At 42.0% G+C, this 27,560-nt stretch overlaps 1 protein-coding gene across 2 annotated transcripts; it reads right to left on the bottom strand.

Moving 5' to 3' along the window:
* Window positions 1-351: 351 nt before the first annotated feature.
* DUSP12 (dual specificity phosphatase 12) lies at window positions 352-9,543 on the bottom strand. Of its 2 annotated transcripts, XM_031654895.1 has the most exons (6): window positions 8,432-9,543; window positions 6,775-6,888; window positions 6,571-6,689; window positions 6,088-6,184; window positions 5,163-5,349; window positions 352-726 (listed from the first exon to the last, which is right to left on the bottom strand). In XM_031654895.1, exons 1-6 carry the CDS (start codon window positions 8,773-8,775, stop codon window positions 565-567), a joined length of 1,023 nt encoding a protein of 340 aa, XP_031510755.1. In that variant the 5' UTR covers window positions 8,776-9,543; the 3' UTR covers window positions 352-564. The 2 variants fall into 2 exon arrangements, with proteins under 2 accessions (XP_031510755.1, XP_031510758.1); XM_031654898.1 differs by lacking the exon at window positions 6,088-6,184 and having other exon boundaries at window positions 5,163-5,245.
* Window positions 9,544-27,560: the final 18,017 nt, after the last annotated feature.

The following is a 27,560-nucleotide window of genomic DNA, read 5'->3' as shown; positions in this document are numbered from 1 at the left end:
AAACTAGCCGGGCGAGGTGGCGGGCGCCTGTAGTCCCAGCTACTTGGGAGGCTGAGGCAGGAGAATGGCGTAAACCCGGGAGGCGGAGCTTGCAGTGAGCCGAGATCCGGCCACTGCACTCCAGCCTGGGCAAAAGAGCAGACTTCGTCTCAATAAAAGAAAAAAAAAAAAAAGAAAGTGAAATAATTCCAAAATATGTCCAAACAAATCTGCTTTATATGTCTAGAAAAGAATACCCATTTAAATATAATAGTTTCAAATTTTTGTACATAATTTTGTCTATACAGACCTTAAGATCACATAACATTCCAACAATCAGAACTTTTAAAAATATATGAAATGTAGACAGTATCTGGTTATAAAAGATTTTAATATCAAATAAAATGTACATGATCAAAAGGCTTTGATTGCCATGTAAAACAGTTTCCAGGTTACATCAAGTGACTTTATCTTCTCCCATTTCAAATGAAATGTTAACAGCATAAACAATTTGCAATGAATGGTAAGAAGCAAAGGCAGTACATATCATCTGCAAGTTTCTTCCAAAGCTATAAAATATCATGTTCATATTTTTCTTGTTTGTGATCTCAAAACAGGCAATATTTTCATTTCATCCACTCTGTTCTTATGTATTTGAAAAGCAGGTGTTATCCACCTACCACACGAGCACTGTTCACCATACCAGTTGAAGGAACCCAACTTGGCACTGCATTTTGGGCAAAGAAGCTGAAATAAAGCAAATGTGTTACTTTACTCATTCACTTTTATACAAAACAAATCATTATCTTTGGCAATCAATATAGGATATAAAAACAAGACACAGTCCCCACCTTGAGTTTATAATCTAATCAGTGAGATAAAATGCATTGGAAATTTACTGTAATAGATAGTAGACTACAATTATTGCATAGGAAGAATGTTGTATTCAGGGAGCTTGAAGGGAGAAAGGAAAGCTTATGATTTGATTAAGGAAGGTTTTGTGGATGTGGCATATGTATATATAGCTTTTAAATCAGGTTGTAATTTAGGATTTCAAATGAAAATAATCATGGCTAAAGTACAGAAAAGCATGTTAGGATTTTCATGCTGTATTACTAATTGTATGTATTGACAGCACATAAGTCAGTTTCTTAGCTATTTAAAGACAAACTGATATTCCAGGAAAATAGATAAATCAAAAAAAGCCTAATAAGACAACTGCATTTTCTTCTAATGTAATTAGTTATAGCATTATTTTTTATGTTTAGCTCTTTGATTTGTGCATGGTATAAGGTAAGAGTTTTTATTTTTAACATTGAGCTACAGAAAACTAGACATAAAACTCAGAAGTGGGCTGAGTGCGGTAGCTCACACTTGTAATTCCCAGCACTTTGGGAGGCGGAGGCGGGCAGATCACCTGAGGTCAGGAGTTTGAGACCAGCCTGGTCAACATGGTGAAACCCCGTCTCTACTAAAAATACAAAAATTAGCTGGGCATGGTGGCAGGTGCCTGTAATCACAGCTACTTGGGAGGCTGAGGCAGGAGAATCACTTGAACCTGGGAAGTAGAGGTTGCAGTGAGCCAAGATCACGCCACTGCACTCCAGCCTGGGCAACAGAGCGAGACTCTGTCTCATAAAAAAGAAATTCAGAAGCCATAAATAAAAAAACTAACACATTTTATTATGTAAATATCCTTCATTTTAATATGACAAAACATATAAAAAATCTGATAAGCAATAGACTGAAGAAAATAGTTGCAATATATTAGATGAACTATTAACATCTAGAATATATATAGTTCCTACAAATGAATAAGAGACAAAACCCATAGACAAATGGGCCTAGGAATATGAGAGCAGTTTATAGAAAAGGAAACTGTAAATGGCTGGTAAATACATAAAGATGGTGGTTGATGACTATTTTCATAAAATTCCAATTAAACATTTTAGGATTAACATTTTTTACCCCACAGATTGACAAAATGTTAACAGTTTTACAGTATCTATTATGTCAATGATATGGGGTAACAGGTACATGTATTCAGTTACTGAAAACCAAATTTGTATGGGCATTTTGAATATCGGCCTGGAATATCACTAATATTTAAAATACATTCTTCAAGCCAGGAATTCCACTTCTAGGTATATATTCTACAGAAAAAAAATCAAACATGTATACAAATAAGTATGCACAGGATTTAGAATCTCACATAAAAATATATTTAACTTGGTTGGAATATGTGTGTGTGTTTCCCAGGTTAAGTAAAATTAGAAAGCCAGAATCGCGGCCAGGCGCGGTGGCTCAAACCTGTAATACCAGCACTTTGGGAGGCCGAGATGGGCGGATCACGAGATCAGGAGATGGAGATCATCCTGGCTACAACGGTGAAACCCTGTCTCTACTAAAAAAAAATACAAAAAACTAGCCGGGCGAGGTGGCGGGCGCCTGTAGTCCCAGCTACTCGGGAGGCTGAGGCAGGAGAATGGCGTGAACCCGGGAGGCGGAGCTTGCAGTGAGCTGAGATCCGGCCACTGTACTCCAGCCTGGGCGATAGAGCAAGACTCCGTCTCAAAAAAAAAACAAAAAGAAAAAAAGAAAGCCAGAATCGCAAGCCACCAAAAAGAAAAACTGATAAATTAGATATCACCAAAATTAAAATCTCTAACTGCTACAAATAATACCATCAAGAATGGGAAGTGAGGCTTCGCGTGGTGGCTCACGCCTGCAATCCCAGCACTTTGGGAGGCTGAGGAGGGTGGATTACCTGAGGTCAGAAGTTCGAGACCAGCCTGACCAACATAGAAAAACCCCGTCTCCACTAAAAATACAAAATTAGCCAAGTGCAATCCCAGCTACTCAGGAGGCTGAAGCAGGAGAATCACTTGAACCCGGGAGGTGGAGGTTGCAGTGAGCAAGATTGTGCCATTGCACTCCAGCCTGGGCAACAAGAGCAAAACTCCGTCTCAAAAGAAAAACAAACAAAAAAAAGAATGAGAAGAGTAGGAATGTGAATTGTGATGTGATATGGTTTGGTTCTATGTCCCCATCCAAATCCCATCTCAAATCAAATTGTAATCCCCACATATGGAGGAAGGGAGGTGACTGGATCATGGAGGCAGATTCCCCCATACTGTTCTCGCCATAGTGAATGAGTACTCATAAATTTTGGTGGTTTTATAAGTGTTTGACAGTTTCAACCTCACACATGCTTCTCTCTCCTGCCACCTTGTGAAGAAGAGGTCTGCTTTCCCTTCCACCATGATGATAAGTTTTCTGAGGCCTCCCCAGCCATGCAGAACCATGAGTCAATTAAACCTCTTTCTTTTATAAACTACCCAGTCTCACGTACTATCTTTATAGCAGTGTGAAAATGAACTAACACATGACGGTTGCAAAAAACACCGTGAATACACTTTAAAAACCCCTGAATTGTACACCTTAAATAGGTAAATTGTATGTATGTGAATTATACTATAATAAGGCTGTTTTTTAAAAAGCAGCATCATCTGAAAATGTGAGTTTGATCATAGGGTACCACTTTCTAGGCAAGACACTACTCATAAACAGTTTCCTGGCCGGGCGGGTGCGGTGGCTCACGCCTGTAATCCCAGCACTTTGGGAGGCCGAGGCGGGCGGATCACGAGGTCAGGAGATCCAGACCATACTAGCTAACGTGGTGAAACCCCGTCTCTACTAAAAATACAAAAAAATTAGCCAGGCCCGGTGGCATGCGCCTGTAGTCCTCGCTACTCCGGAGGCTGAGGCAGGAGAACGGGCGTGAACCCAGGAGGCGGAACCTGCAGTGAGCCAAGATTGCGCCACTGCACTCCAGGCTGGGCAACAGCGCAAGACTCCAACTCAAAAAAAAAAAAAAAAACAAAACAGTTTCCTCATGCATAACGTATGAATATAACTGCTCTACTTATTTTATAAAGCTATGGCATTCTTCAAATGGTATAATATAGTGAAAGGGTTTCATAAAATAGCCACTATACAAACTTTTATACAAACCATACAAACTTTCAAAATCATTATTATAATTATTATTATAGAATACCTTCACATTAATATCAAGTAAACCTAAAGGAGAAATGTGGCTGTCATGGCACGCTCCCACCAAGTTAAACACTTTTTTATGTAAAATGTCACATGAACTGCATTCTTTGTTTTTCTTTTTTTCCCCACACACTGGTTATAGGAGCAAGAGGATGAGCTGCATTATTTAACTGGAAATGAAAAAGAATCTCATAGTAAAACATACTAAATTTCAATTTCCTAAAAGATCAGAAAAAAAAGAGAAACACATACAGGAAGCCAACAGAGAAGAAGAAAGACAGAACTTTTAACCTAATTTTAAAATCCCTGATTTACCCTACTCTTATTATAAAAGTTCAAATATTCTTAAATACATTTTTTTTAATTAAAAATTGTTTACTTTCTTTTATAGAGATGAGGTCTCACTATGTTGCCCAGGCTAGTCTTGAAACCCTGGGCTCAAGCGATCCTCCCGCCTTAGCCTCCCAAAGTGCTCAGATTACAGGCATGAGCTAATGAGGCATGAGTGCTCAGCCAACATATTCTAATTAGTTTAAAAATAAATGTTAGTCTTATATTTGAAAAAATATAAATAGCCTTAAAGGAAATTTATTAACTTAGACCAGGGCTCTCAACCAGAAGTAGTTCACTATTTTGGATCAGCTGGTTTTTGAAAAATATTTTATTTTTGATAGGCTTATCTACACTAGAAAGATATAATCTTCAGAAATAAAGGATTTAAATGGAGTAAAACACTAGTTAAAATAAGAGTTTAAAATGCAAGAAGGGTGGCTCAAGCCTGTAATCCCAGCACTTTGGGAGGCCAAGACGGGTGGATCACGAGGTCAGGAGATCGAGACCATCCTGGCTAACACGGTGAAACCCCGTCTCTACTAAAAAATACAAAAAACTAGCTGGGCGAGGCGGCGGGCACCTGTAGTCCCAGCTACTCGGGAGGCTGAGGCAGGAGAATGGCGTGAACCCAGGAGGCAGAGCTTGCAGCGAGCTGAGATCCAGCCACTGCACTCCAGCCTGGGCAAGAGAGCGAGACTCTGCCTCAAAAAAATAAAAAATAAAATAAAATGCAAGAAGGAATAAAATATAGATGATAAAATAAAATTGTAGAAAATAAAATGTGTTCTCACCTGTCCATCCATCACTCCCAACAAAGCAGATTCCATCCACTGTACAGGTTCAATGAAATAAGATGTACATTGAGCTTGTCTCCCTGTGGTAAGCATGAAAGATGGTGTCATTCTCTTGTGTGCAAAGGCTATAGGTCCACTTCCTTCATGGTGATCCAGAATACTAGAACTTCGAAATAATGATCGCCTGCAACCCCCAAACAAACAAAAACATTAATGCCTTCCAAAAGGATGAAAACATGGATTAAATGTGCAGTATTTCTTTTTTGTTTGTTTGTTTGTTTGAGACAGAGTCTCACTCTGTCGCCCATGCTGGAGTGCAGTGGTGTGATCACGGCTCACTGCAAGCTCCCCCTCCTGGGTTCACGCCATTCTCCTGCCTCAGCCTCCCCAGTAGCTGGGAGTACAGGTGCCGGCCACCATGCCCGGCCAATTTTTTTGTATTTTTAGAGATAGGGTTTCACCGTGTTAGCCAGGATGGTCTCGATCTCCTGACCTTGTGATCCGCCCGCCTCGGCCTCCCAAAGTGCTGGGATTACAGGCGTGAGCCACCGCGCCTGGCCGGGGTTTCACCACTTTGGCCAGGCTGGTCTCAAACTCCTGACCTCAGGTGATCTGCCTGCCTGGGCCTCCCAAAGTGCTGGTATTACAGACATGAGCCACCGCACCCAGCAATATGTGCGATATTGCGTAGAGGACAAAATAATGTAACACTGATTATGCTACTTAAATTTTCAATAACCCTTACAATCTGATTATTTCTCTTTTTAAGAATTTATATTCTTCCTGAAAACAGATCTGAACTAAAAATTTCTATATTCGTCAATTAAACAAAATCTTCCTACAGAAATTTAAGAAAATAAAACTTTAGCTACTTTTCAGTTACTGAGAAGATAAAATATCCAAAGGATACAAAATATTTTACCTGCACTTTCTACACTTGTAGAGAACCTCATCTTTCAATCCTTGTGAAACCGTGGTTGGGTCAACAGCAAAGAGTTCTTGAGGTAAATTCTGCAATTCTATATGATATAACTAAAATGTATTTATTTGTCAAAATCAACTGCATTTTCAGATAAATTCAGTTAATGTCAAATTGAGGCAAGAAGTGCTAACCTCAGAAATTAAAATAAAAAAAAAAAAAATCAAATTCCAGTGTTGAGAAATCAGGCTAAGGTAGGAGAGGACAGTGATTTAAGTAATTAGGTTCTGGGCACAGGCTGACCGAGTTCAAATCCCGACCCTGCCATTTATAAACCATGTGATTTTGAATAAGTTATTTCTGGCTAAATCAGTTTCAAAAAGAAACAATAGTTTCTCGGGGACTGCTGGAAGTGAGGTAATGCATGCAATGCCAAAAGTAAATGACATTTAGAAAGCCCATTACACACTAGTGATTATTACTTACCTGGATACTTCTCTGTAACCTTTTGTAAACGATATTGCTTATAAATTGCACTAGAGGTATCCACTTCATATCCCATTGCCTGGTATAATTTCAGTTGCCACTCAAACCCCTCATTCATCCTGTAATGATAAAGAAATACAAAGTTTCATTTTCTTAAAATAACATCACAAAAGCAGAATTATTACTATAAAAAAAAGAACCCACTTGGCCTCTGGTTTGAGAATCTGGAGCTTTTCATAGGCTTTTTCAAAGGGAAGTAGGTCAGTCTTCATGAGAAAAGCAGTTATTATGGCCACACTTCGACTGACTCCTGCGTGACTGAAAAAGAGACCTTTAAAATAAAACAGCAAATAGCAACAATTAAAAAAAACACACACAAAACCCAGCCCCCTATTAATAGTAAAGTTTAGGCCCACTTCATTTCTACTTCTCAGATAAGCCCATTGCCTCTGAAATATTATCAGGTACAAAAGAATTATTCCTTTTTCCTTTTGAATTCTGAACCATGTGACTGTATTACCTATTCAAAAATAATAACAGTAATTTTTAAAATTTTTATAATGGCTCAGAACAAATCCAAACTCCTGGCTAGACACAGTGGCTTACTTACCCCTGAAATCCCAGCACTTTGGGAGGCCAAGGTACGGGATTGCTTGAGCCCAGGAGTTGGAGACCAGCCTGGGCAATAAAGTGAGACCCCACCTCTACAAAAAATTAGCCGGATGTGGTGGCGCGTGCCTGTAGTCCCAGCTACTCTGGAGGCTGAGGCGGGAGGATCACTTGAGCCTGGGAGGTTGAGACTGCAGTGAGCCGTAATTACGCCTACTACACTGCAGCCTGGGTGACAGAGCAAGATTCTATCTCAAAATAAAAATAAATAAAACAAAACAAAAACAAATCCAATCTCCTTTCATCTTAGCATTCAGGGACCTCAAAATCTGGTCCCAGACTTCTTTCGATTCTATCACTATCTTCTGTCTTTTATGTGCTCAATGAATTTAAACTATTGTTATTATACTCCAATCCAACCAAGAACTGCTTAGGGATTCCCATTTTCTTTTCTTTTTTTTTTTTTTTTTTTTTTTTTGAGATGGAGTCTTGCTCTGTTGCCCACGCTGGAGTGCTGTGGCACAACCTCGGCTCCCTGCAACCTCTGCCTCCCAGGTTCAAAGTGATTCTCCTGCCTCAGCCTCCCGAGTAGCTGAGACTACAGGCGAGCGCCACCACGCCCGGCTAATTTTTGTATTTTTGGTAGAGACGTGGTTTCACCATATTGGCCAGGCTGGTCTGGAACTCCTGACCTCGTGATCCGCCTGCCTCCCAAAGTGCTGGGACTACAGGCGTGAGCCACCGCGCCCTGCCGGGATTCCCATTTTCTTTTTATCTTTGCTGCAACTATCTCCTCCCTAGGTAAAGCCCAGGGATCCTTTAGATCCAAACCAATTCTCCTCTTCATCAACCACCCCCTACCCATCCCAAACAAAAACATTGAACCCTAAATCTTTGTAAATCCTGTTTACAAGACACCAAGCAACCTAATCTGCATTACAATCATCGGGATGGGTGTCTAGCTTCTCCAACAGAGCTGTAAACTCCTTGGGGCGTAGGTAATTTGTCATTTATCGGATGACACCTCCCCCGCCCTCTGTTGCTGCAGGAAGAACCAACTAAAGCATGAATGAATGAAAGCCTGCACACACCAGGGGCCCGCCTCCAGCCTCCTCCTCTCTTGGATACACGCCTCCTGCGGGAGGTAGCTGGAGGAGGTTCACGCGGCATGACCGCGCTCTCGTCCTCCCGAGGGCCTCGGAAGGAAAGGGGTGCTTGGCGGGGCACGTCGCCCACTGACCCGGCCACTCACCAGTGCACCAACACCGCACGGCCCTCAGCGCGGGCCTGACCGATGAAGGCCACGCACCGGTCCAGATGGCTGAGCAGATCGGTCTCGGGTTTGTCCAGCGCTGGCACGAAGAGGCGCCACAGACCCTCGACCCCAGGCCCCGCCTTGAAGCTGGGCTCCTCCGAGTCCACCGTTAGCACGGCCGTGATGCCCGCTTCCCTCAAGTGGTCTGGCTCCGCGACGGCCGCGACCCCACCGAGATACAGTCCTGGCTGCACTTCCAGCATCTGCCCGGCGCAGGTGGCTCTGCTGGCACTGGGGTTGCAGGGCTCGCAGCCATGACTCGGGCCCGGAGCCTCCAACATGGCCGCGCCCAGACACCAGGCGGCTCCTGCCCTACCATCGAGTAGGCTCCGGCTAGAACATCCTTCCCCTGGGACTCGCCAGCCTCAGCGGCTCAGCTGCTCCCTTGGAGGACCACGTTGGCCGCAGGAAAATGGACTTATCGCTAAGGGGCGGAGCTTCGGCCCCATTCAGCGCCGCCTTTCGTCCCCTGTTCCCTCTGACCCCCACCCCAAAGTTGATGGTAAAGGATAAGCTTCCCCAAATACAGGGTTTCTCTGGCTTTTAATATTGAAATTTTCAGGAGAGAGACATCAGGAGCAGCTGAACTCAAATGTGAAATAAAGGTCGCGCCGGCTGAATCAGAAGCGTCATTTTATGCATTTGAAGTACAATTATTTTCAGTATTATAAAGCCATCTGTACTTTGCATCTTATGATTATTTTTCCTTTTTCTGCCCAATTTCATTATTGGTGTGTGAATCCTTGTTGATGTTTACTGTCTATTTATTTTGAAGATGTTAATCCTATATTTTTGTAAGTCAATGTCCTCCAGCCAGGACTATCCGAAACCAACTTTAATTAAGCAAGTTGGTTTTATTACTCAGTCATGAGCTATGGAGAGTTTCAGGGCATCTCAGCACGAGGATGTTAGGAAGATCCTATACAGATTTTGGGCTTTTATTTGGGGATTTTTGGAAAGGGTTTAAGGAAGCCGGCTTTGCTCCAGATTGAATGCTGCAGGAAGATACTCAGTACTATGAGTATCTTTTATTTATCTCTTGTATAGGGAGGACTATTGGGGGAAATTCAGCCCCCAATATTTCACGTAGGTTCTTTTCTATTTTCCCTAAGTGTCAGCTGGTCTGAGAAATAAAGGGAAAGAGTATAAAAGAGAGAAATTTTAAAGCTCGGTGTCTAGGGGAGACATCACATGTCAGCAGGTTCCATCATGCCCCCTGAGCCACAAAACCAGCAAGTTTTTATTAGCAATTTTCAAAAGAGAGGGAGTGCACAAATCGAGTGTGGGTCACAGAGATCACATGCTTCAAGGGCAACAAAAGATCACAAGGCAGGAGGTCAGGGCGAGATCACAAAGTCAGAGTGAAACTAGAATCACTAATGAACTTCCATGTCCAGCTGTGCACACATTGTCATGGATAAACAAGGTTCAAGAGCAGAGAACTGGTCTGACTAGAATTTGCCAGGCTGGAATTTCCTAATCCTAGCAAGCCTGGGGGCACTGCAGAAGACTAGGGCGTGTTTCATCCCTATCTACATCTGCATAAGACAGACACCCCCAGAGCAGCCATTTTAGAGGCCTCCTCTGGGAATGCATTCTTTTCCCAGGGCTGTTAATTATTAATATTCCTTACTAGGGAAATAATTCAGTGATATTTATCTTGCCCGTTTTCAGTAATGAGAGAAATATGGCTCTGTCCTGCCTGCCCACTGGCAGCCAGACTTTAAGATTATCTCCCTTGTTCTCTGAAAATCGCTGTTATCCTGTTCTTAAGGTGCCGGATTTCATATTGTTCAAATACACATGCTCTACAAACAATTTGTGCAGTTAACGCAATTATCACAGGGTCCTGAGGTGACAGTCATCCTCAGCTTACAAAGATGACGGGATTAAGAGATTAAAATAGAGACAGGCATAGGAAATCACAAGAGTACTGATTGGGGAAGGGATAAATGTCCATGAAATCTTCACAATTTATGTTCAGAGATTGCAGTAAAGACAGGTGTAAGAAATTATAAAAGTATTAATTTGGGGAACTAATAAATGTCCATGAAATCTTCACAATTTATGTTCTTCTGCCATGGCTTCAACTGGTCCATCCATTCAGGGTCCCTGACTTCCCACAACAGAGGACAGGCGAGAGAGATACTAAAGTTGTAATTGGTCAAGACGTAGAAGTTATAATGCTGGTATAAAGATAGATACATTGATCTGTCTCTGTTCTAGAACAGAACAAACCCTTGCATGTGGAGTCCTAATTAGGGAAAAGGAGTCAGGCTGGCTGGACGAAGGGAAGCAAAAGGAGAAAGCAGATAAGCCACAAGTCTGCCTTTCTTCATGGTCCAGGACACACAGCCCTGCTGTGCAAATAACTCAAAATCTGCCTGAGCCCAGCCATCACCAGACCCCTAGCTGATAGAAAAATGGAAGTTAGTTCACTGCAACCTTGACATTATTAGTACTGCACAAAGCCCTCTTCTGCACACAACATAAGCACCATTCTACAAAATCCCCAGCAAGCCTTTGTTTCCTAGCAGTCAACTTCTCTCTTGCTGACCTGCCTGTTGTACCCTTGCAATGTATTTTCATACTTTCTCTAATAAACCTGTCTTTCTTTACCTACAACTGTGTTGGTAAATTCTTCCTACCACCTGTGTCACCAGCCCAGAAAGTTGTTGATCACCTGCCACATTGCATATATGTTAGAATAATCTTCAAAAAGAGTGTCAAGACCACACAATGGAAAAAGGACAATCTCCTCAACAGTGTTAGCAAAAACTAGATATCCACATGCAAAAGAATGAAGGTGGACCCTTACCTTGGACCACATACAAAAAATAACTCCAAATAGATTAAGGACCTAAAAATATAACATTCTTAGTAGAAAACATATGGGGAAAGCTTCATGGCCTTGGATTTGAAAAAAAATTTAAAACAGGTAAGGGTCAATGGTCTCATTGTCTAACGTGTTATCCGAACTTGTTGTCTCATGACTGAGAAAATTAAGGAGCGTAGGCACAAAGAGTGAGGTTGAAGCAAAAGTTTAATAAGCAAAAGAAGAAAGCTCTCCACAGCAGAGAGGGGAGCCCAAGTGGGGTGCCATTTTTACAGTTGAATTCAAAACATGTTATAAGAAACTCCTCTCATCTCTATAGCTGTTTGAGTAACTTCTCTTATGAATAAAGCTGTCTGTGCAACTTCCCTTATCTTCTACAGATGTGGGTATGTCTCTAGGCAAGCACAAAGCATGGCTTCTCTTGTTTGCATCACTGTGGGTTTGTTTTAGGTAAGGCCACGTCCTCCTTGTGCAAGTTCCCATAGAGTCCACTATGTATATGCCTGAAAAGGGGAGGAAAGTTTTTCCTGGGAGCTGGCCAATTACACGAAGAATGAAAGGCATCCATGCTGGACCCTGCCTGCTTATCTATGCAGGTACAGCCTGAGTTTTGCCTAAGCTGCTGTATTTTGCTTGTAGCTGTGATTTTTCAGGCAGGCTGCTTCTCCAAGGGCTGGCCTTAGCTGTCTACCTAACTGATTGTTCCTTTCCTTCTCCCTCAATTTCTTGGATAAAATACCAAAATCACAGGCAACAAAAGTGAAAATAGACAAATGGGACTATATCAAACTTTAAAATGTCAGCATATCAAGAGAAACAGTCAATAGAGTGAAAAGGCAGTGTATGGAATGGGAAAAAATAATTGCAAAGCATATATCTGACAGGTTAATATGCAGAACACATAAAAAAAAACATATAAAAAATATGCAGAACTACAACTTGACGACAGAAAAACAAGTAACCCAATTTTCAAAAAACTGGGCAAACGAGCTGAATAGACATTCTTCCAAAGAAGATATACAAGAGGCAAAAAGCATAGGAAAAAGATGCTCAAGTTGCTAATCATTAGAGAAATGCAAATCAAAACTATAATGATATATCATCTTATACCCATTAGGATGGCTGGTATTTTTTTTTCAAGCACAGAAAATAAGTGTTGGCAAGGATGTGGAAAAATTGGAACCATTGTGCATTACTGAAGGGAATGTAAAATGGTGCAACCACTAGGGAAAACATTATGGAGTTTCCTCAAAAGATTAAAAATAGAATGACCACATGATCCAGCTTCTAGGTTACATAGCCAAAAGAATTGAAAGTGTGATCTCAAAGATATTTGCAAACCCATATTTATGGCAACATTATTCATAATAGCAAAAAGGTAAAAGTAACCCAAGTGTCCATCATGGATTAATGGATAAAGAAAATGTGGTAGGGGCCGGCCACAGTGGCTCATGCCTGTAATCCCAGCACTTTGGGAGGCCAAGGCAGGTGGATCATCTGAGGCCAGGAATTCAAGACCAGCTTGGCCAACATGGCGAAACCCTATCTCTACTAAAAATATAAAAATCAGCTGGGCGTGGTGGTGGGCACCTGTAATCCTAGGTACTCGGGAGGCTGAGGCAGGAGACTCGCTTGAACCAGGGAGGTGGAGGTTGCAGTGAGCGAAGATCGTGCCACTGCACTCCAGCCCAGGGGATAGAGCAAGACTCTGTCTCCAAAAAAGGAAAGAAAAGAAAAGAAAAGAAAGAAAGAAAGAAAGAAAGAAAGAAAGAAAGAAAGAAAGAAAGAAAGAAAGAAAGAAAGAAAGAAAATGGTATATACACATGATGAACTATTATTCAGCCATAAAAAAGAGGGAAATTCTGTCACATGCTACAACATAGATTATCTTTGAGGTCAGGTGCAGTGGCTCAAGCCTGTAATCCCAGCACTTTGTGGGGCTGAGGCTGGCAGATGACCTGAGGTCAGGAGTTTGAGACCAGCCTTGCCAACATGGCAAAAACCTGTCTCTACAAAAAGAAAAAAGAAAAAAAAAAAAAAAAGGCCAGACACGGTGGCTCACACCTGTAATCCCAGCACTTTGGGAGGCCGAGGCAGGTGGATCACCTGAGGTCCGGAGTTCAAGACCAACCTGGCCAACATGGTGAAACCCCATGTCTACTAAAAATACAAAAATTAGCCAGGCATGGTGGCGGGTGCCTGTAATCACAGCTACTTGGGAGGGTGAAGCAGGAGAATTGCTTGAACCAGCTTGAACTCATGCCACTGCACTCTAGCCTGGGCAACAGACTGAGACTCTGTCTCAAAAAAACAAAAACAAAAACAAAAAAATTAGCTGGGCATGGTGGTGCATGCCTATAATCCAGCTACTCAGGAGGCTGAGGCAGGAGAATCCCTTGAACCTGGGAGGTGGAGGTTGCGGTGAGCCAAGATCGCATCACTGCACTCCAGCCTCGGTGACAGAGCGAGATTCCATCTCAACAACAGTAAAAACTTTGAGGACATTATGCTAAGTAAAATAAGGCACAAGTGTAGATGCTGAGGATATAAAAATGTGTGACAGTCTTTGCCCTCAAGGAACTTGGTGAAATGCTGGAGTGAAAGTAAGTAAATAGCCTAATTAGTGTTATAGTAGAGGCAAGGACAGTGTACTAAGGGAGCACATGGAGGCATCCAATCCTAATGGAAGGGGGGTAATCAGGAATGGCCTCCCAGAAGAGGTGATGCTTGATCTGCATCTTGAAGGATGAGTGGGAATTTGTCAGGGAAAAAGGAGGGAGATGAGGAAAGAAGTTATAGGTAGAAGGACCAACATCTTCAAAGGCACAAAGGCCAGAAAGTCCCATCGAAGTGTAAATGTGTAAAAGGGAGAAAGAAGGATGATGCAGATGGTGTTCACAGTTGCTTTCAAGACACTGGAAAGATAGGCATGACCAGGTCATAAGGGCAACATACGCCTTGCTAAGAAGTTTTAAATTTTTCCTAAAGATCATGCAACTGTTAACGAAGTTTAAGCAGCAGAATAATACCACTTGATTTGAATTTTAGAAAACAACCCTGACTACAGTGTGTGGAATAGGCTGGGAGGACAATTCTAGAGGCAGAGTCCAGTTAAGAGATTAAGGCAATAATTGAGTCAAGGAATGAAGGGTACTGGTAGAGGAAACACAGAGGAATGGAATGTGTTTAAGAGCGATTAAAAAGGCAGAAGGGAGGAGGCTTTGAGACCAAATGGATATGGGAGAGGAAAGAGGGAAGAATAAAAGATAACTTTATTTCTAGTTTGAGTGATTGAGTGGATGACGATTTCATTCACCAAGATGGGGAACAAAGGAAGAGGGACAGTTTGGAGAAAAGTAAATGTCATCATTGGCTGGCTGGAGACTGGGATATGACACTCAGAAAACAGATAAAGAAGAGATCCAATCATTATCATCATCATCATTTTTTTTTCTTTTTGAGATGGAGTCTCGTTCTGTTGCCCAGGCTGCAGTGCAGTGGTGCAATCTCAGCTCACTGCAATCTCCACCTCCCAGGTTCAAGCTATTTTCCTGCCTCAGCTATTCTCCTGCCTCAGATCAAGCTATTCTCAGCCTCCCAAGTAGCTGTGATTGCAGGTGTGCACCACCCCGCCTGGCTAATTTTTTTTTTTTTTTTTTTGGTAGAGACAGGTTTCACTATGTTGGCCAGATTGGTCGTGAACTCCTGACCTCGGGTGATCCACCTGCCGGCCTCCCAAAGTGCTGGGATACAAGTGTGAGCCACCATGTCCAGCCCCACTCATCATTTTATGAGTGAGCTAGGATTCATGAGATTGCCTAGGATGAGAGAACAAAATACAGAAAGAATTGAGCAATTGCTGAGGAAAAATGAGATTTAAGGGACACATAAGTAAAAGGAACCCACAACAGAAACTGAATCATAGTGGAAGAGACAATAAGAAAAGTTGGTATCTTGGAAGCCAAGGATGAGTCATACTAGATAGGCCAAACAAAGTGAGGACTAAAAGCTTTCATCGGGTTTAACAATCACAAGGTCTTAGTATCCATAGTGAGAAAAGTTTCGGTGAGATTGTTGGGAGTGGGGTTGGGGAAAGGGAACCTGACTGCAGGGGGCAAGGAGGAAGTGCAAAGCGGGAAAATGGAGGCGGCGGGTGTGGACTCATCTTTCAAGATGAAAGAAAGAAGAGACCGTACCCAAAGAGAAGTGTGAAAGAAGGAGGTGTTTCTTTTCTTTTTCTTTTTTCTATAGTAAAAGTTGTAGACATATCAGAAGAGGGAAAACAGTTAAAGATACAGGAAAAAAGGAGTCCTTGAATTAATTAGGGGGTAGAATGGGATCCAAAGCCAGGTGGACCGATTATTCTTTCCCATGGTAACCAGAGGAAAGAAGAAAATAATGGGCGGGGATGGAGGGAGGCTCAGGAGTTTGGCGGCAAGAAGTTAAAGGCATTCTCTTCTGACAGTTTCTGTTTTCTGGGTGAAATAAAAATCTAGTTTATATGCTGTGAGGATAGAGCTGTGAGAAGAAGAGCCAGTTTGAGGAAAAATTGCCTGAGGAGAGTGGCGAATATATGAATATTCTCTGTGGAGAACATATATGGAAACAGACCTGTGGGAACGGGCTGCTGAAGGCCTACTCAGTGTTCAGATCATAAATATAAAAGACGTATATGTAGTAAGGGGTTAACTGTGCAGGCTCTGATTGCTCAAGCCCTGCAAGTTCAAAGAATGGTCTGTCTTCAGGAGGACTGGCCCTTGACCAACTCCTCATGCCACACTATATCAGTTTGACTAGATGTGCTAATAGGGTGACTATGGTAAAGCATGTTTCGGTGTGCCTGAGGCCCTGGGCTATGCTGTATCAGTTTGACCTCTGGGAGGCTGGAAATTGAGTAGGTAAGGTCAGTCATGCAGATGACGCGTGCCCATGTAACTGACCCCCAATAAAAAACCAAGGCTTAGGTGAGCTTCCTTCTCAGCAATACTTCACACATGTTGCCATACATCATTGCTGGGAAAATTAAGCACATCTCTGTACGAATTCTTCTGTGAGGCCACACCTGGTTTCTCTTGAACTTCACCCCTGGGCCTTTTCCCTTTGCTGGATTTTAATCTGTAAAAAATAATAATAAACCATATTAAACCATAACTTCACCCTAATAAACCGTAACTTCATATATCAGCTCTTCGTATATCAGTTCTGTGAATCCTCCTAGTAAATCAGTGAGCCTGAGGGAGCCTGAGGATGATCTTGGTGACTGCTGATACAGCATCCATTTTCTGTAACACTGAATAACTGGAGACATGTAAATGACTACAAGTAATGGATTGGTTAAATGGGTTGTTTTATTGATTCAGTGAAATACTAGGCAACTACTAAGAAATATAACAAACAGGGCTGTGCTAGCTATATCAGAAAGTTTTTTAAAATAATATTTTATTTTTTATTTTGTGGGTACACAGTAGGTGTATATATTTATGGGGTACATGAGATGTTTTGATACAGGCATGCAATGTGTTACAATCACATTACAGAAAATGGGGTATCCATCCCCTCAAGCATTTATCCTTTGTGCTACAATCCAATTACACCCTGTTAGTTATTTTTAAATGTACAATTATATTATTATTGACTATAGTCACCCTGTTGTGCTATCAAATACTATGCCTTATTCTATTCTATTTTTTTTTTTTTTTGGTAACAATTAATCATCCTCACCTCCTCCCTAACCGCCAACTACCCTTCCCAGCCTCTGGTAACCATCCTTCTACTGTCTCCATGAGTTCAATTGTTTTGATTTTTAGATCCCCATAAATAAGTGAGAACATGTGATGTTTGTCTTTCTCTACCTGGTTTATTTCACTAACATAATGATCCACAGTTCCATCCATGTTGTTGCTAGTGACTGAATCTAATTATGGCTGAGTAGTACTCTATTACGTATAAGTACTACATTTTCTTTATCCATTCATCTGTCAATGGACACATAGGTCACTTCCATATCTTGGCTACTGTGAACAGTGCTACAACAAACATGGAAGTGCAGATATCTCTTCAACATACTGATTTCCTTTCTTTTGGGTATACACCTAGCAGTGGGAGTGCTGGATCGTATGGTTATATCATAAAGTATTAAAAAGCTGATGTACAAGTAGAAATGTCTGAGCACATTTGCTTTAAAAAGACATATATATATGCACATATATGAAAAATGTTGAGAGATATATAGTATATCAAACCATTAACTGGTTATTTCTGGGAGCAGGCATTATGAGACAGACTTACATGAAATGCATTATATACTTCTTCTTACATAGTTTTTGTTTATCTATTTCAACTAGTATTATTAAAATTCTTCACCATGAACAATAATAGATATTTATATTCTGGAAAAGAGGTGAAACGTAAGGGTTCATTTACTGACATTTTATTATGGTATCCTTAGAAGTAAGACTTCCCTTCTCAATTCCCTAAAATTACTGCATAAGTTCCTTCAAGGATAGGAGCAGGAGACACATCTCGATTGTTACTGAATGCCCACAGAGGCTGGCTCAGTATATATCTAACTGGGTGAATAAATATGTCTCCATTTCTACCCGCTGAAGTGAATTTAACAGCTTCTGTATTTAGGATTTTAACCACAAGGGGGCATTATTTGCCTTTTTGTAAGATATGTTTTCTATGCACTTGTCTTGAAAAAAGGAAAAGTGAATATGGAAGTCCTGCAAAAGAATAATCAGGATGTTAGGCCCAAGGAAGGAATTGCTATCTTTAGAGAGGGAGCTGGGTTGCTTTCCTGTCAAGGAAAGGAGAAGAGGCTCTCTGTCTTAGGATTAGTAGCTGTACACACACACACACACACACACACACGCACACACACACAGCCACAATTTGTTTTTATCACCATTGAAACTGCAATCTTGATAAATACTGAGTAAGCAAAAATTTTTTATAATTGCTAAGAAATTGTCAAGTGTGTGATGGCTTGCTTTTTTGAGAAGGCACTCATTTTATGTAACAAGGCTGATGCATGCAGATACACATGACCCAGTCTTCTTACTCTAGTTGTTTCTCAAAACTCTTGGGCTTCTAGAGCATAGTCACAGGTATGATTTATAATTATCATCTTTAGAACATTTACTATAAGTGCAGATCTCTGCTGAGCAGTCACAGAGAAATTTCTCCTCTTTTGTCTCATCACCTCCTCGTCATGGTCCAAAGACAAGTTCGTCTCTCTATTAATATTTCCAGCATTGCCACCAGTGCCCTCTTGCATCCTGTCAGTTATCAGTAAATGTTTGTTAATTTTTACGATTATGTTCTTAATGCGACTTAAGATCTAGGACAGATGTGAAAATACACTTTGAGGCTCCCAAATAACAATGTCGAACAAAAATATAAATGGAAGAATAATAACATGATTCTACAGAAGGTAGGTACCTAGGACGTGATGAGTTCAAATTTAGCACTGTCTTTGAGGGACATAGTCTGAGGCCAGAGAAAACCTAGAAGGAATCCCAAACTGCATCTGGGCCTGCTACTTACTAATAGGTAATCATGTACTCTTAAAAAGTTATTTGATTTCCCTAAGTCTCAGCTCCTTAATATGTGAAATAGGAGTAAGTATAGCCACATTGCAGAGTCATAATAAGAATGAACTTAACATATCTCATTAGTGCGATAAAGAAATTCTAAGTTAAACCACTGCACTAGAGGCAGTTCAGAGGGGATGCAAAACAGGAGAGGCTGGAGCTATGGTGAAGAAGTGGCCTGGAGAAATGGCTGTGGGTGACTGGTAAGAAAAGCTGTTGGGCAGAGATAAATCACTGCGCAACCAGTCCAGAAATTCAGTGGTCATGAGAACTTAGAGAAAAGCAGATCTTAATGGCCGGGCACGGTGGCTCAAGCCTGTAATCCCAGCACTTTGGGAGGCCGAGGCAGCACTTTGGGAGGCGGATCACGAGGTCAGGAGATCGAGACCAGCCTGGCTAACACGGTGAAACCCCGTCTCTACCAAAAAAATACAAAAAACTAGCCGGGCAAGGCGGCGGGCGCCTGTAGTCCCAGCTACTCGGGAGGCTGAGGCAGGAGAATGGCATAGACCCCGGAAGCGGAGCTTGCAGTGAGCTGAGATCCGGCCACTGCACTCCAGCCTGGGCGACAGAGCAAGACTCCGTCTCAAAAAAAAAACAGAGAAAAGCAGATCTTAACAATCTACCCTGCCACAACCACATCACTAAGTCTGTATATTAATTTAGAGATCTGTCTTTGTAAAGATGTGTCCTCCTTCTGTATCTCCTATTATCAAGATTCTGAGGCAATAACTTCAGCTCTACAGAACCCTAGGATCAGCGATAACGGATTGGTAGTTGAAGCCCTCTCACTGCATAGGAATAACTTGGTCAACTGAGCAAATAACTCTTTCTACCCAACTTCTGACCCTCCCCACCCAACCCAACATTAGCACATCCCTCACATTGTTTGTCTGTCCTTCTGAGAAATGCTGGGGCAGGAACCGGTTTGTGATATTTGGGTCATGCTCTCAGTTCCTTTTTTGACTCAAGGAGAAATTGGTAAACAGAGAGTCAGATGTGTGGGGCAAGGGAGACCACAGATGTTCCCCATTCCACATCAGGGTTTGCTGAGTGACATTTTGCACAAACCCTCTCCCTCCATTCTTTCCCAGACAGACAAAATGCAGAGAATGGCCATGGGTCCCCTCACCCAGTGTCACAACCTTGGAGAGCTTTTGCTGCCTGCACTTAGGCCAGTGTGTTATAGTGGAAAGAGCTCTGGACTTGCATGCACAAACCCTATATTTAAATTTTGGTTCTGGCCGGGTGCGGTGGCTCAAGCCTGTAATCCCAGCACTTTGGGAGGCCGAGACGGGTGGATCACGAGGTCAGGAGATCGAGACCATCCTGGCTAACACGGTGAAACCCCGTCTCCACTAAAAAATACAAAAAACTAGCCGGGCGAAGTGGCGGGCGCCTGTAGTCCCAGCTACTCGGGAGGCTGAGGCGGGAGGATGGCGTGAACCTGGGAGGTGGAGCTTGCAGTGAGCTGAGATCCGGCCACGGCACTCCAGCCTGGGCGACCGAGCAAGACTCCGTCTCAAAAAAAAAAAAAAAAAAATTTTTGGTTCTGTCACGTAGTAGTTGAATAACTTTGGGCCAGCCAGTTAAGCTCTCTGAACTTCTGTGCCCCTATCCAAAAAGTTAAGGCCAATAATACCTTCTCTAATATTCCCTAAAGGATTTTTGCACGAGAAAAATCAGAAGTCCTATAAACTTTAGGTTAGTCCACAGATTATTTCCAAATCCTTTAAAATGTCATGCCAACAAACATATCTCCTTACCACCAAATATATCCCCTTCTTTCTCTCAGATGTCTCAAACCGTACGTTCAATTGACAGCACAAACAAAATACTTTGGAGGTTGGGACAAAGAAATAATTCATTTTAGCTGGAGGAAGCTGGGAAAAATTCTTAAAATAGGTGACTGTAAGCTGGGTCTTTCCCACGGGTGAAAGAAATGAGGAGTAAGGGCCTGAAAAGGGTGGTAGAAAGAGCAATGAGGCAAAGGTGGCAGAGACATGAAGACTAAGACACTTCAAGTTGTTTTATTCAATGATCCTGGCATGTCTAGGCAAAAAGGAGAATCAGTTTTGAGACTTTGCAAGCTGTCCTGGAACATTTTCCAGTCATCCTGGCCACATCTGCCCTTATGGTGGCCACAGAGTTGCGGTGCTGTCATGGGCAGGGGCTCCTGCAGTCTTGTGTCGTTGTTCCTCACAGGCTTCATGTTCACAACCCTATCACAGAGGATCTCAAATCCCCTTACTGGGGATACAGGGGTACTCCATGGGCAAGTCCCACCTGCTTCTATGCCTTTAGGCTATCAAATCTTAAGGATGCCTCCAATCAAAAATGATATTCTCAGAGCAGATGACTACAGGAAGGGCTTGTAAATGCTCCTAAAAAGAAGCAGCATCCACTAGGTGCTAGCATGAGCTTACCAAGAATGGTCTTGCCCTGATAGTCTGTTTGTTTGTTTGTTTTTCCTTTTTTTTTTTTTTTCTGACATGGTGAATAGACAGACAGGTTAGGGAAATGTTCATATACTGGGTACTTCCCTAGGCTTCTGGACAGACCTCCTTGTGGACAAGGGAGATAATTATGAGCTCAATATGAGAACAGTCGACTACCCAGCCTGGCCAACATGGTGAAACCCTATCTCTACTGAAAATACAAAAATTAGTCCGGCGTGGTGGCGAGTACATGTAATCCCAGCTACTTGGGAGGCTGAGGCAAGAAGATCGCTTGAACCCGGGAGGCAGAGGTTGCAGAGAGCCAAGATTGTGCCACTGCACTCCAGCCTGAGTGACAGATTAAGACTTCGTCTCAAAAAAAAGAAATTACAAAACAAACAGAGAAAGAGAGAGAGAGAGAAAACAGTCAACTAGGCTGGTAATTGGTTAAACAATTATACCAAAAGAGTACGACACGGATCGGTAGCAATCAAGAAATAGATTTCTAGTGAGATAGTGCTCCACCCAAATTTCTTTTATCTGCTTTATTCAACTTTTTAAAAAAGTAATTTTGATTAGAGCACAAAGATATGCTTACCTAATATGCATGTGTTACAAACTGGGAGGGACTGTACTGGGATCAAAAATTGTCTTATTACATTAACAAAGACATAATTTAAAAGAGATAAATATAAGGTTCTGCGTTTTGGTCTCCAAAATGAACTGCATAAACACAAGTTGGGGAGCAAGGAGGTGTGCTTTAGATGAAAACAATCTCTCTGGTAAGTTTATAGGCAATAAGCCCAATGAGGCTGGAGAATATCACCTGATTCCTGGAGAGGAAGCTATCTTGTTAGGCTACACTCAACTCCATCTAAAGGACTGGAGTTCTGTTTCTATTCCATCACTACCAAGTCATTTCAGCTCTCTGGGTCTCAATTTCCTTTCTCTAAAATTAACAAGTTAGACTAAATCCCTAAGTCTTTCCCGGCAATAAAATTCTAGGACTAACCCCTTTATTGTCTGTAGAGGTGGTGTCAACATCCACTCATCACCATCTCAAGTGTCTTTCTGAACTGCAGAGCCTGGAAAGGTAAAAGGGACTGTGACACCCTGCAGTGAGGTGCTGAGTGTAATTTAAGTCTGGCCACTCAGAAGCCCTTGTACAACACATGGAAGGTAAAAGTGAAGCGGAGGCTGTACTGCTGCAGCTGATGTTGCTTCTGGAAACCTGGTTGAGGAAGATTTTGGTTTTTCTTTACCAGCAATAGTACTTACCCAGTGTCCAGGATCTAGCTTTGTGCTGCTAGGGGCAGGGCCCTGAGCATCCATTCCTTGGACCATAGAAGACAGGTATGGTCTTGGCACCCTAGCATTAGCAGCATCTTTTCTATCGTGGCTGTTTCTCAATCATGGCAATGGCTGTGTGACCCGAGGCTGGCAAATTTCTGATCTTGGAAAAGGCAGCAACTCTCTTGTTGAACTGATACTGGGAAACTTTGCTGAAAACACAAACTACAGTCTGTTTCTTCATCTCTCCCAATCATTTCATAAGCTATTAAGTACTGTGTAATAAATTCCTTCATACTTAATCCAGCTAGAGTTAATTCTGTTCTCTGAAATTGAATCCTGATCAATACAACAATATACTTAAAAAGCTCTTTTTTGCAGCACTTTGGGAGGCCGAGATGGGTGGATCACCAGGTCAGGAGATCAAGACCATCTTGGCTAACCCAGTGAAACCCCGTCTCTACAAAAAAATACAAAAACCTAGCCGGGGATGAGGTGGCGGGCGCCTGTAGTCCCAGCTACTCCGGAGGCTGAGGCAGAAGAATGGCGTAAACCCGGGAGGCGGAGCTTGCAGTAAGCTGAGATCCGGCCACTGTGCTCCAGACTGGGCGACAGAGTGAGACTCCGTCTCAAAAAAAAAAAAAAAAAGATCTTTTTTGAAATAAAAGACCTAGAAGAGTGCACATCAAATTGTTAAATAGTGATTACATCTATAACCCACTAAGGGAGTGGGTGGGAGGATGGCAAGAAAAATAGACTTAACATTTTTTCTTAATACAGTATGCAGTTTTCAAATAGACTATATTCATACTAATGTTTGAAAAATTAAATAAAGTGGGTAACTTGTATGTTGAAAGCACAATTCATTACCTGATCAAAATGTAGCTCTTTTATCTTTCAAAATCAATTTAAAATTTATTCAGTGTGGGTAATCTTCCCTGGCTCACAGCACTCTGTTACTCAAAGTGTGGCCCAAGAACCTTCAACATTGGCATCAATTGGAAGCTTCTCAGAAATGCAGACTCTCAGGCCCCACCCCAGACCACTGAATCACAATCTGCATTTGCCGTGGATATTTGCAAACTTTAACGTACACGTTAATCACCCAGAGCCCTGGTGTTCTAGGTGTTAATCAGCCCTCCAGTCTTTATCCAAAGGTAAGTCTGTCTTCTTACTTATTCAGTTAAGGTATTGACTTGGGGAAGGGACTTGATTGATGTTTCTCTCTCTCTCTCTCTCTCTCTCTCTCTCTCCCCCCCCCCCACCTCTCTCTCTCCACATCCCCTCCTCCTCTCAGTAGCATCTGTTTCCTTTGCTTCTCACCTAGGCCAAAGTAGGACAGCAGAGGGAAGAAAGGGAGGATAGGTAAGAGAACAGAAAGTTATTTGGCTGAGCTGCCTCCTACTCTCTGAATTTGGCAGGTGGCTAAAGCTAACTTGTTCTGCCACGAGCATTTTTGTAGACTTTTTTGGATGTTTATTTCTGGGATTTGTTTCCTTATGGTATTGTGCTCAAGGCAGATGCATGTCTCCTCCAGGTGTTCTGTTGCACCTGTTTCCTCTGCCCCTAGGAATATAGATGCAACTCCAGCTTTTTGGTGCCTTTGTCTACCCCTCCTGGTAACCTTAGAGTGCAGGAACTAAGGCAACCCCATACCAGGTCTCTTTCTTCTTAATTTTATTGTTATTGTTTCTTTCTTTTTATAAAGACATAGTGTCTTTCTGTGTTGCCCAGGTTGGAATGCAGTGGGTATTCTCAGGTGTTATCTCATTTTAGCACAGAGTTTTGACCTGCTCCATTTCTCACCTGGGCCATTTACCTCTCCTTAGGCAATCTGGTGGTCCCCTGCTCACAGCAGATCACCACACTGATGCCGAACTTCGTATGAATACCCAAAGGGCATAGTGTACTAGAGCCCAGAACTCCTAGGCTCAAGCGATCCTCCTGCTGCAGCTCCCTGAGGAGATGGGACTACAGGCATGCACCACTGTGCCCAGCAAGCACCATGTTTTTAATAGGCCACAGAAATACATATAGGTGTGGCTTCTGGATCTTTTGTAGGGCTGGCTAATCCTCAGACAGGCTCTTCTATCCTACCACCATAGCTCACTTTAGCTTTCTCAAGCCTAAGTCAGTCCCAGTTCCCTGTATCTCCCTACTGCAGAGCACACATTTCAGACCTACCTGGGTGATTCCATGGGTATCTCTCTCATTAGGCTTGAAGGGGAAATATGGCAAATACATTGTTTCACAGATCCTCTCTCCTCTCCATATCCTGGCCCCTTTTTATCCCTTGACATGATTTCAGTGTCCGAAAGTCAAGGAACAGATCCTCGACCATTTCCTTTGTAAATTCTGCATGTGATGATCCAGCTTCAGAATTTCATGTCCACTGTATCTTGAAATATCGTTTTTGACATCCTGTCACAAGTACAATTGTTTAATTGTACAAAATAAAAATAAAACCCTGCTTTCCTGTCTTATTCTCCCTGGACACATCCATCTGAGGAACATGGTAAGTAAGTCATGGGTCCCAAATTTTAAAACTGGAGACATGGGATTTAAAAAAAAAAAAAAGCAGATGGGGGGGACATGGATGAAACTAGAAGCCATCGTTCTCAGCAAACTAACACAAGAACAGAAAACCAAACACCACATGTTCTCACTCATAAGTGAGAGTTGAACAATGAGATCACATGGACACAGGGAGGGGAACATCATACATCGGGGCCTGTCAGGGGGTAGGGGACAAGGTGAGGGAGAGCGTTAGGAGAAATACCTAATGTAGATGACAGGTTGATGGGTGCAGCAAACCACCATGGCACATGTATACCTATGTAACAAACCTGCACGTTCTGCACATGTATCCCAGAACTTAAAGTATAATAAAAATAAAATAAAATAAAAATAAGTTAACAGCAAAAAAAAAAAGAAAGAAAGAAATTTAAAGGCCAGGATGGAGAAGGAATTCCAAATTTGAAAAAGTTAAAAACTCTGAGGAAAAAAAAAATTTTTTAATGAAAGAGTATACCTTTAAGAAAACACAGGCTTGAGCTAAGCAGTGTCTTTAGTTATCTGAAGGTCTGTCAAGAGGACCAGAAATTAGATTTGTTCTGTGTAACGTGAGGGGTACAGTGTGAGTAGAAGTTACAACAAAATCATTTTGCTCATTATGGTAAGGAAGAACTTTCTAATTTCTAGAGCTGTCCAAAGATAGAGTGGGCTGTCCTTGGGAAGTAATGAAGGCCACATTCTCACAAAAACTCAAGTACAGCTGTGTGGCCACATGGCAGGAAAAGTTTAGAAGCTTTTTTTTTTTTTTTTGAGACGGAGTTTCATTCTTGTTGGCCAGGCTGGAATACAATGGGGAGATCTCGGCTCATTGCAACCTCTGCCTCCCAGGTTCAAGGAATTCTCCTGCCTCAGCCTCCCAAATAGCTGGGATTACAGGCACATGCCACCATGTCCCGCTAATTTTGTATTTTTTGGTAGAGAGTGGGTTTCACCATGTTGGTCAGGCTGGTCTCAAACTTCTGACTTCAGGTGATCGGCCCGCCTCAGCCTCCCAAAGTACTGGAATTACAGGCATGAGCCACCATGCCCACCCTGAAGCGTCTCAATAAATGGTGTTTTTTTGTTTTGTTTTGTTTTATTTTGTTTTGAGACGGAGCCTATATCTGTCGCCCAGGCTGGAGTGCAGTGGTGCGATCTCAACTCACTGCAACCTCCGCCTCCCGGGTTCACTCCATTCTCGTGCCGAGTAGCTGGGACTACAGGCGCCCGCCACAAAACCCGGCTAATTTTTTGTGTTTTTGGTAGAGAGGGGGTTTCACCGGGTTAGCCAGGATGGTCTCGATCTCCTGATCACGTGATCCGCTAGCCTCGGCCTCCCAAAGTGTTGGGATTACAGGCGTGAGCCACTGCTCCCGGCCAGTAAATGGTTTTTTGGTTGAACTAAACAGTTTTTACTTTCTCTTTCAGATTTTTGAGGACCTCCAATTCATCCTGAAAGATGTCCACCTTTAGTCTCTGGTCACATGTGACTATATGTAACTTTTTTTTCTAGACATTTTGAAGTTTGTTTGCCTAGAGCTCAGGATTTTTATTATTATTATTATTCTAAGACTTTTTAAAACAATATTTTAACATCTCTGAAATCATGATGTATCCAATAATTGCTATCTTGTTATGGTTTTCATTGCTTATATAAATATGAACATTAAAGTGCCAGCATCAAAACTTACAAAAAGGTGTAAGCAGTTTGGAGAAAATTTCTAGAGACAGTAGTGAAGCAACTGTTAGTTGTGGGGAAAATGGGGCCGGTGGTGAATCAGACTTGTGTAGCAGCATTCCTGAAGCAGAAGTCAAAAGCAAGTTAGTTCCAGATAATTATAAAAACAGCTTAAAAGTCTGGCAACAATGACTGTTACTTTTTTATGACTTCTTTTGAGAAATGCTGCACTTCCCGTGCTTTTCATAGAAAAGAAGATGTCACAGGAGTGAGGAAACATGGGCACTGATAAATCTGAGTTGGAAAGTGATTCAGAAAAGTCAGATTCTGAATGTAAAAACATTTGAGAGGTATCTTACCCAATTTATTTCACATATGTTTCCCTGTTTCTTCATTATTTATGCTTTCTACTTTTATGAAGTCAAAAAGACATCGTGTAGTTATTTGGCCATGCTTTCCCTTTTCTTAGTGTTTTCTTTAATGGTGTATCCTATAATTAATATCATTTTAGATTCAGTGAATTACAGTCATAATAACAATTTACTGCTTCTTATGTATTAGCTGTACTACTTACAAATCTCATTTAATCCTTCTAGCAATTCTATAGGCATGTACTATTATCATTCTGTTTTACAAAAGAGTAGACAGAATTTCAGAGACAATGTATCTTGCCCAA

The sequence above is a fragment of the Papio anubis genome, chromosome 1, assembly GCF_008728515.1.
Source record: "Papio anubis isolate 15944 chromosome 1, Panubis1.0, whole genome shotgun sequence".
NCBI lineage: Eukaryota > Metazoa > Chordata > Mammalia > Primates > Cercopithecidae > Papio > Papio anubis.
This window is presented reverse-complemented; position numbering and strand designations above follow the sequence as displayed.

Bases quoted from the DNA above. Each gene is read 5' to 3' on its own strand.
- DUSP12 (XM_031654895.1), bottom strand. From the start codon at position 8,775: ATGTTGGAGGCTCCGGGCCCGAGTCATGGCTGCGAGCCCTGCAACCCC. The intron at 5,350-6,087 runs GTAAAATATTTT...TGGGGGTTGCAG, and splicing joins TACAAGTGTAGAAAGTGCAG to GCGATCATTATTTCGAAGTT. The intron at 727-5,162 runs GTGAGAACACAT...GCTTTATTTCAG, and splicing joins TGGGAGTGATGGATGGACAG to CTTCTTTGCCCAAAATGCAG.